Source organism: Pocillopora verrucosa, chromosome 6 (assembly GCF_036669915.1).
Source record: "Pocillopora verrucosa isolate sample1 chromosome 6, ASM3666991v2, whole genome shotgun sequence".
In the NCBI taxonomy this organism is placed as follows: domain Eukaryota; kingdom Metazoa; phylum Cnidaria; class Anthozoa; order Scleractinia; family Pocilloporidae; genus Pocillopora; species Pocillopora verrucosa.
In genome coordinates, this window is record NC_089317.1 from 16,430,128 (window position 1) to 16,439,214 (window position 9,087).

The 9,087-nt window shown below is 39.5% G+C and overlaps 1 protein-coding gene and 1 non-coding gene across 2 annotated transcripts; both read right to left on the minus strand.

Annotated features, from left to right (window-relative positions):
• Positions 1-372: 372 nt before the first annotated feature.
• On the minus strand, positions 373-1,853 carry LOC131792638 (uncharacterized). Its single transcript, XM_059110047.2, has one exon. It carries the CDS (start codon positions 1,713-1,715, stop codon positions 1,005-1,007), a length of 711 nt encoding a protein of 236 aa, XP_058966030.2. The 5' UTR covers positions 1,716-1,853; the 3' UTR covers positions 373-1,004.
• A 2,016-nt stretch (positions 1,854-3,869) lies between these two features.
• On the minus strand, positions 3,870-3,941 carry Trnac-gca (transfer RNA cysteine (anticodon GCA)). The gene has a single exon. It is a non-coding gene; the product is annotated as a tRNA-Cys (tRNA).
• Positions 3,942-9,087: the final 5,146 nt, after the last annotated feature.

A 9,087-nucleotide genomic window follows, 5' to 3' on the forward strand; every position in this document is an offset into this window, starting at 1 on the left:
GCGATTAGAATGTAAAGCGTTTTTAGCATGGGTTAGTTGCTTAGTAATTAGGATTCTTTTGGCATTTGCTGTTCTCTGTTTACGGATACAGTATGAAATACTTGTTTTGCGGATTTCAATCTTTAGAGCATCCCACCATTCGCGAAGGGAGGCGAATTCGGGGATTTTAAGCTTAAAGTTGTTAATCGATTTTGACATAATGTTTTTAAATTCTACATCTGAGAGTAAAGAGCTGTTGAACTTCCAAATTCCAGGACCGTGATTAGAAGGGTTAGTCGTTAGTTCAATTTTTACAAAGTCATGATCGGATAGGTCGTATACGCATGGAAGAATATTACATTTCGTTACTAGGGTTAAGCCTTTAGCGACGAGAAAGCGGTCAATTCTAGATGCCTGGGTATGGTCTTTATTAGACCAGGTGAAAGTTACTTTGCGCGGGTTGTTTTTGCGCCAAATGTCTGTAAGTGAGAAGTCAGCACAAAGGGATCGGAGAAGTTTTTGATCAGACAATAGGATGGCGGAACAATTTAATTTATCTAGGACATTGTCCACACAATTAAAGTCTCCCCCGATCACTAGGTCCCCTTGGGGGAGAAAGTAATTGTGCAGACAAGAGAAAAAACTTTTACGATCCGAAATAGTATTGGGAGAGTAAATGTTCACTAAATTTAGTTTAGAATTATAGTAGTCAATGAGTAAGCTCAATATTCTTCCTTCGGAATCGGTCAAAAAACGGATAATTTTGCCTGGAAAGTTTAGAGAAAAGAGGATGGCAACACCGGCAGACCTGCCAGTCCCGAAGGACCACAGACATTTGCCGCGCCAGAGTATTTCGAATTCCTCCGCTTGTTTTTTGCATGAGACATGTGTTTCTTGTAAAAGGATTATGTCACAGTTTGAATAATTTAATTCTTGAATAATTTTTCGACTTTTACTGGAGGACCCGAGTCCTCGCACATTTAGAGAAATTATTTTAAGCTTACTCATTGAATATAAATAAAAAATTAATATCTGTACCGCCTTCTCCTAGGTTTAACTCTCTCCCATCCATCATCATCAGTTTCGGAGCCAGAGTAGTCACGGCGGGAAGATCTATCGCGGCCATCGTGGCCGCGATAATAATCTCGATCGCTTCTATCTCTCTCTCTTCTGCCGTCTCTCCGGTCATCTCTTCGTTCTTCTCGATCGTCCCTCCCTCGCTCGTCTCTTCGTTCTCTTGGTCGTTCTCTTCTACCTTCGTCGCGTTGTTGTTCTCGTTGTTTCTCTTGATCTTGTTGTTTCTGTTGTTCTTGCTGTTCCTGCTTTTCTAGTAATTTCTGTTGTTCTTCTTGTTGTCGCTGTTGTTCTCTCTGTTGTTGTAGTTTTTTCTGCCTTTCTTCTCTTTCCTTGGCGCGCTGGGCTCGCTCTTGTTCCTTTTCCTTTTCAGTTTTAGGTGGCGTTGGCTCACTATCGACGTTCGCGCTGAAGAGCAGGAAGGGGCATTGAGGCATGGAATGGTTGTCTGCTAAACAAACGGAACATCTTGGCGAGTCTTTACATTCTTGAGCTCGATGCCCAGGGCATTCACAATTAAAACAACGGACTGCGGAGCAGTCTTTGGCCATGTGGTCAGTAGCTCCACAATTCCGGCAAGCTTTTGGCTGATTTGGGTACCATATTTTGATAGGTTCACCAGCTATGTTGATGTTGGCAGGGATAGTTCGATGTAGCGCCATTCGAGCCGTTCTTACTCCATTCTCGATATGTTGTGCAATTTTGTCGCGCCGAAATGAAAGGACACGACCGTAGTGGCTGAGTCGGCCAATCACGGCAGTGTCGGGTAGTTCAGCGGGGGCTTCATGGATCTTGACGAGGACCAAACGATTTTCGCAGTCGCCCAGGAACACTTTGAGACCGGCAATCACGACGAAAGGTGTTTCAAGAGCGGCTTCTTTAGCTGCACGGCTCTTAAAAGTCACGATCCAAGATCTATTGGACGCCTTTCTCTGGATTCCGGTGATAGCGTCAATATCGATTTCTGCCGCGTCAAAAGCTTCGAGAATTATTTGCGATGTGACGGTTGTATCAACGCTAAAATAAATAGAGCGATCCTTCGTGATTCTACTTTGACTGGGAGCATTCAAAAAAGGCACGGCCTGAAATTTCACACCCTTATTTTCCAGATTTTTTAGTACCTCAGGGATTTCGATTTCCACGTCTGCGCCCCAGGACTGTGAACCTTCTACCACGCTTGCGTCCACGACGTCTCCTGGATTCGCTGTCGAGTTATCTGTAGTAAACTGGCTGATATTTTCACTTTCCTGGCTGTCCATGTTGACCAATTGCTGCAAAAGCAAGGAAAATAAACTTTTCATAAGCCTTTTAACCTTACCCAAGAGGCCGAGAAGCTTTCAGTACTGTTTCGGCCTTCTGGGCCTCATCAGTGCAGTGCTGATGCTAGGATGGAGGAAAGACTATATAGCCACCTCAAGTGATCTCACATATGTGGGATCATCTAAGCCCTGCCAGAGTGCTCAAACTAGAAAAACTAGTGAGCATGCATATTATATATATATATATATAGCCAACGCACACGCAAAACCTCTGCACGCTTTTTGCGTTCTGCGCAAAAAAGAAAAGACTCACGTCAAAGCGCGTGTCTTAAGCACGTTTTTGCTTTTGTCATTCAACGCAGTCAGCTTGCTTTGTTCCGAGGTAATTTAGTTTTATAAACTGAGTTGATAACGTGAGTTTGCCACCGTAAAGAGTTTAAAAGCTGAGGTCTTGAGCGTCAGCCCTTTGTCAATCGCTCTGAGGAAGGGCTTACGCTCGAAACGTCAACTTTTCTTTACAGAGGCCAATTTACGTTATCAACTCAGTTGATAATACTTAATTGCCCTCTTATACTCTCCCACCGATGCAGCATCACAGTTTCTTTAGCCACTAACCTCTTTTATTGCTTTGTTCCGCATTGTTTCGGAAAACATAAGAAATGCCGCGGCCGAAGCATCAAATTAACATTGTGCATAGACACAATGGCTGCCCTTTCAATGAAACATCGCAACGACTTGTCATGATTCCACCAGCATTTCGTAAAATAAGTTTTTGGAAGTTTTTAAGACGTGATACAATCTTTTCTTTTAAGGGAGGTAAGATTTCGGCCTGAAATGGAGACAACTTTGTTTTAGGAATTTGAAAATACTGTAAAGGATACAACTCCAATAATTCATTTCACATTTGAGTGTACTCGGCCTCGCGTGACTTGTGATTAAAGATCTTAAAGATCTTATCCCCAAATCACTAGTTGTTTGGGAATCATTTGTTAAGGCTGGTTATAAAATACATTTTAATGTCTTTGAAGTCGAGTGACTCGTAACTAAAGCTAAATTATGATCCCGCCGATACCCTTCCTATCGAAACGGAGGACATCGTGGTCTTAATCTTGAAAATTAAGCTTAACGGTCGTGAGCGCGGTTTCAGAAGTCAGCGATTTGAAGCTTTTGAAAAGTAAGGTTGAAACTCCAAGAAGTAATTTCACATCACGCTTTAAAATCGTGACTCCATAAAAATTCCCACGGGACATTTCAGGAAATTCTTCTTTCATAGGAGGGGTTTTGCTTCGCTCGTACTTTTTATTCACACTTAGCGTTTCGTGATGATAATCGTCATGACAGTATCAACAGACGATCTTGCCTACTTGTAAACAATGTCTTAATGTATAACGTTAAGGGGACTTAATGCGAACCGCAAACGACGAAGTGGAATCTGATTGTCTTCCTTTGAACTTAAACAAACTTAGTAAAGCATTTGGAAAACGTCTCTTGTTACAGGAAACTGCAAACAAGATGTTTTTTCTTCTTGTCACGAGCGTGGGACAAAGAAAAATTCTGAGTCCCCATGAGGAATCGAACCTCAGACCTTCGGATTTGCGCTCCGATGCTCTACCACTGAGCCACAAAGACTCTTCGGTGAGCGGGGTCCATTACGAAGTTCTAATGACACGCGTCCTGCATACTGCTAGGATCAGCAATGTCGATAGCGTAATGTTTTTGACAGAAATTGCTCAGTGGTAGAGCAGGGTACAACAAAAGACTGCCTTATGCATACTAATGAAGTCAAGGCTTGTGTCACACGACAAACCACTCGGCTGACATTTGACTCATCAAATCCTGGAAAAGTATCTCGGATAACTTTTTCCGCTCTCACTTTTATATAAATAGTTTTGAAAATACTTTCGTTTATGTGTTAACCATCAGGCGAGTAGTTGGTCGTGTGACACGAGCCTTGCAAAGTGAGGCGATTCGAAAGATTTCCGTCCACTCGTGTGGAACGAGACGACATTAAGAAAGGTTTGTTTCGATTTGGTGGTTTCCCTTATGCCATTGGGTTCATCAACGGTACCCACGTTAGAATAACTGCCCCTCACGAAAATGAGCCGGACTTCATGAACTGGAAAGAATTTCACTCCATCAAAATGTCCAGTCAATCTGCTGCTATCGTGGTAAGAAAATATGTCTAGCTCTGATTATTGATTAAGCAAAGGGTAACATGTCTGTTTTACCGTTTAGTGAGCTGCGTTGGTTCAGTGGCTGGAACAAAGCATTACAGAGCATTCTCTCGCTAAGTAGCATTGTTTAACAACGTGTGGTTTTTCGTCGCTCAAAGATACAGGCCAAGGAATGTCTTGAAGTTTACCATATCAAGAAAGGCATAAATTGCATAGAGTTAGGGTGGTTAATTGTTGTTAGTTACGAACCGTAGTTCATTGTTAGCGGCAATCCCGTTCCGAGTACACTACTTTGACAAAATGAATGACGTGATCTCGCGATTACTACTTCAAATTTTGGGCCTATGTGTATGCTCACATTATGGAAATTTTACGGGAGGGAAGACTCGTACAGAAATACTATACACCTAAGCTGTATCAAAATTTTGTGTAGACAACGTAAAACAAAAATGTTAAAACCAGTTTTAGTGTATTGAATACAATTGAATTTTGCAGGAATGTTGGCAGATATTGTGGCTAGATGGCATGGTTCAACTCATGATAGCCACATTTGCCGGACGGATTCCAAATATAGAGTGATTGAAATCGTCACCTAATGAGTAGCTCCCAGATTGAGGATCCAAAGGACACCACTGTTTTGTCCAAAATGTTGTGAGTTTTCAATATATTTATTTGGTATAATTGTTTTGGTGATTATAGAGATGCGCTCACTCTGATTGGTTGAGGATTGCATCGTATCCCTCCATAATCATTGGCCTGGATTATCTGTCTCATTGAGACACTAAAGATTTCAAGGATAGAATAAGAGTCCATTCGTTTTCGGGGACAGGGAGGCATTGAGTCAGGCTGAGGTAGGGATCGAAGTTATCTTTTTTCTTTAACAAGGTCTTTAATTACACTTTAGAGCAAACGTGGCCAAAAAAACGAACATTTTCAAAATATGGAGACAAAAAATCAATTCGGCTCATAGTCTCATGTTAGGTAGGCCTTAGAGTGAAACAAACCACTGCATGCTTCGTTTGGCTGAATATTTATTTATTTTCGAAGAAATCGATAATAACTGAGTCCCGCCAAAATGCCGCTTTTGAGGCACAAAATTTCAGGCGAATCTCGGAGCGTCGCGTCACAAATTGAAAAAACTTAGACCGATAAAAAGTACCAAATCTTGAAAAACAACTTCAAAATGTTTGTTATCAGCAAATTTGAACAATTCTTGACATTTATATATACAATCTGATTGAATTTATCTGACCTACTTCCAACTACATTAAAAATAGGTCAAAAGTAACCCATTATTTAACTATGATACATTTTATTATGATCGGGGTTAGATGATTATCTGCTCCTGTTTCGTATATTTAGAACTTGACCTGAGCTCCCGATGCCACGTTTTTCATAGTTCAATGTTTCACGAGAAACATGTTTCTCGTCTAGCAAAATTCTACTTACATTCATACATTCATTGTTATGAATTACATTGCTTACCAATGTCTCTTCATTGACAGGAACAGTTGAAACATAGTGTGTTTCATTAATATGTCCAATATTTCTAACGGTAGTATCAGTTTCTGAGCTAACCCGACTGATATTTGTAACCGATGCAAACCCTGGAATAGATTCATTAATGTGGATTGTCAAGTTGAATGCATTTGCAACTACCTGTACAAAAAGCCCGTCATCCTATGTAACATAGCGTGACATGTTAGTTAAATACCTTGACCATAATTGGTCTGTACTACTCTCGATGAATCTTACTGTGAGTACACTATTATTTGGATGGGACCGAACAGATCCCAAACAGCCACTATCATTGACATCCAGGTTGGATCGAAAAATATTGATGCATTTTTGATACTGCACGTAGCCTGCTTACGCTGCCTCTTAAGTTGAGCCTGCGTTCTGGTCATCAACACAGGTAGGCAAAATAAAAGGGAGTCGTAAAGTACCTGACGATGGGTTGTCGATGCTTTATAACTTGCGAATTCATTTTCTTCACCTTAGATTTGGCCTTCGTTACGCTCTGAGCCAGCAAGAAGCAAGAGAGTTATAAGCGCGCATCGAGAGCTTGATGTTAATCACAAACAAAACTTGTTTTCAAAGTTGCTCTCGGCTTGGCCTCCTGCAAGTGTTACGCCTTTTTTACCCGTTCCTCACATCACAAAGCCATAACTCCATATCAAACTATGAGTCTCGTATCATAATTCTCCCTCAAGGAAGTGTCGAAGCTGTTACAAGGTTATTAACAATTTTTGGCCAAGATTAATTATTTTGATTGCAAGCCTTCTTAAAAACGATTGCGGTCGAAATCAAGAAATCACAATTACTAATGATGAAAAAGCGGAAGTCAACCACATGTGAGTGAGTTTATTAGCTATAAACAGCAAAGGTGACTTGGTTGACTTGGTCTCGTGTCTGAATGACAATAAGGTAATTGGCATAAAAGATACTATCGAAGCGAAACATGCTGTCAATTTACAATATGCAAATATTAACTTCATTCGAAAAAGTATTCATGCAAATCTAAACTCGAATTAATTTTAAAAAAGAGATTACTTTTGGCATTTCCGTGACCAAGGTAATATTCAAAGTGTTATTTGAAATCTTTTTAACATGATGCTTTGTACGGTAAACTGATTTACTATTCATAAAGAGGGTGAGTTTCTTTGACAAATAGAGCATTGACTGTGCTTTGTTCTGTTGTAAAGCACGCCTAGAGCATGAGAGATTTGTTAGGAGAAACTGAAGACTTAGTCGACTGTTTAGATTGGCGTTACCATGTTCCCACCAATAGCGTAGCTCCATTTTCTGCATATAAACACACACGGACAACCCACAACTCCTCTCTTCGCTAGAAATGAAAGAAACGGTAAGACGTGCTCTTCTTGTTGTAGGTCTTTGAATCATAGGTATTAATTAGTAGATATAAGAGCACAAAGTATGTGCTGCAAAATTATTATGATGTACTCAATGCAATCATGGCCTTCCTATAAACATTTCATATTTAATGTCTATATATTCTTGTCTTCGAAAAAAGGCGAAGTAAATCAACCGCGGTAAATCTGGCATGCTCGATTTTGAACAAGGAGACTTTTCATGAGAAAAACTTGATACGCGGCTTTTCGAACTTGTTAAATGTAAGGAAAAATTGCAGGCTGTCGTGTGTTTCACGAGAGATTAGGGAGGTTAAAGTGCCTGGGAGACGGTTTATAAGCGTTTTTGTCATTCCTTTTGGTGTTCTCGGAATCGGTCGCCATGTTTCGTATTGATTTGGTGAATATACATTCATAAGATAGCGTGGTGGTGAAAGTAAAATATTCGAACTCCACAGATTGATAGAAACAAAAAAAATTTACAAACAAGGTTCAACAGCCCAGATCGACCAGCTAGTTGGCGGTTGATGATGTAAATTAAAAGTTTCTAGAGCTGACGTTTGTTTCGAGTGTTAGCCGTTCGTGAAAGCGAAGGGGTTACCTAACATTGCATGCATTTTAACACACTTAATGGCTCACATCACAAATTTCAAATTACTTAATAGTAGTATACGAGTTGGCGTTACGAAACTAGTTTTGAAAAGACTGATCTCACACCGAACCGACTCTATACTACTCACCATATGATGATGAATATTCCATGATTCAAAATATTTCATTTACCAAATAGAACCAGATCACCTGATTGTTAAAGAGGAAGTTCAAATTACGATTCTCTCGTTTGATCACCACAACTGTGTTTCTGTATCATAGATATGATTTTGTCCTCTCTATTGAATAGGTGCCGATGTTTTTGAGAAATTGAATAATATTACATATCTTCACCTCATTATGAATACTGATATTTAACAAATTATGAAAACATTGATTCAAATTTTGTAATGTCCATGGGCATACCTTGTTATACCATTATCGTGAATGTAACGTTTGCCATCAAAACAGCTCAAAGATACTTTGTTTATCTCATAACTTCCAAGTTGGTGGTTTTAACTTCGGATTCCTTAGATTTAGAAACCTTGTTAATCTGCTAAATCCACTTCTTTCGGAAGTTTCTAGATCCTTGGACTTCATGTATATAAGAACGATAGTTTCATCGAAAAAAAAAAAGAGAGAGAATTGTGAAGAAGCTTAGTGCTGCAAAGTCGAGAAGTTAACTACGTGGAAATAAATCAGTTTGTTGCTGTTACCGACGAACCAGAGTTTTGTCTAGGAACAACCCTGCTCTACATTGACACTCGTAACAGATACAACTGTTTGTTGTGAAATAATGTGTTCTTATAGTTTTCATATTTGATGCTCTTTTTTTTATAACATTCTTTTTTATTCCTTCCGCTGTTTTACTGCCTTTGTAACTGTATTTCATGTATGAGTATATTTTAGATCTTAAACCAACAAATTATTACTTGGAATACCGCCAGCTTAATCCTTGAGTTTTCCAATAAATTCTTTGTTTCTTTTGTCAAAATATGGAGTGTTCTCTGGATAGCCGCTGTTGTCAAATTTATCTGTATTATTCCAAAAGTCTTTATACACATCTACAGTTTCAATTTCATAAGTTAGACTGTCTGTGTCTGTTAAAAGTAGTTTTGATTTGTTGCCATACTTTTGTTT

Bases quoted from the DNA above. Each gene is read 5' to 3' on its own strand.
- LOC131792638 (XM_059110047.2), bottom strand. From the start codon at position 1,715: ATGGCGCTACATCGAACTATCCCTGCCAACATCAACATAGCTGGTGAA.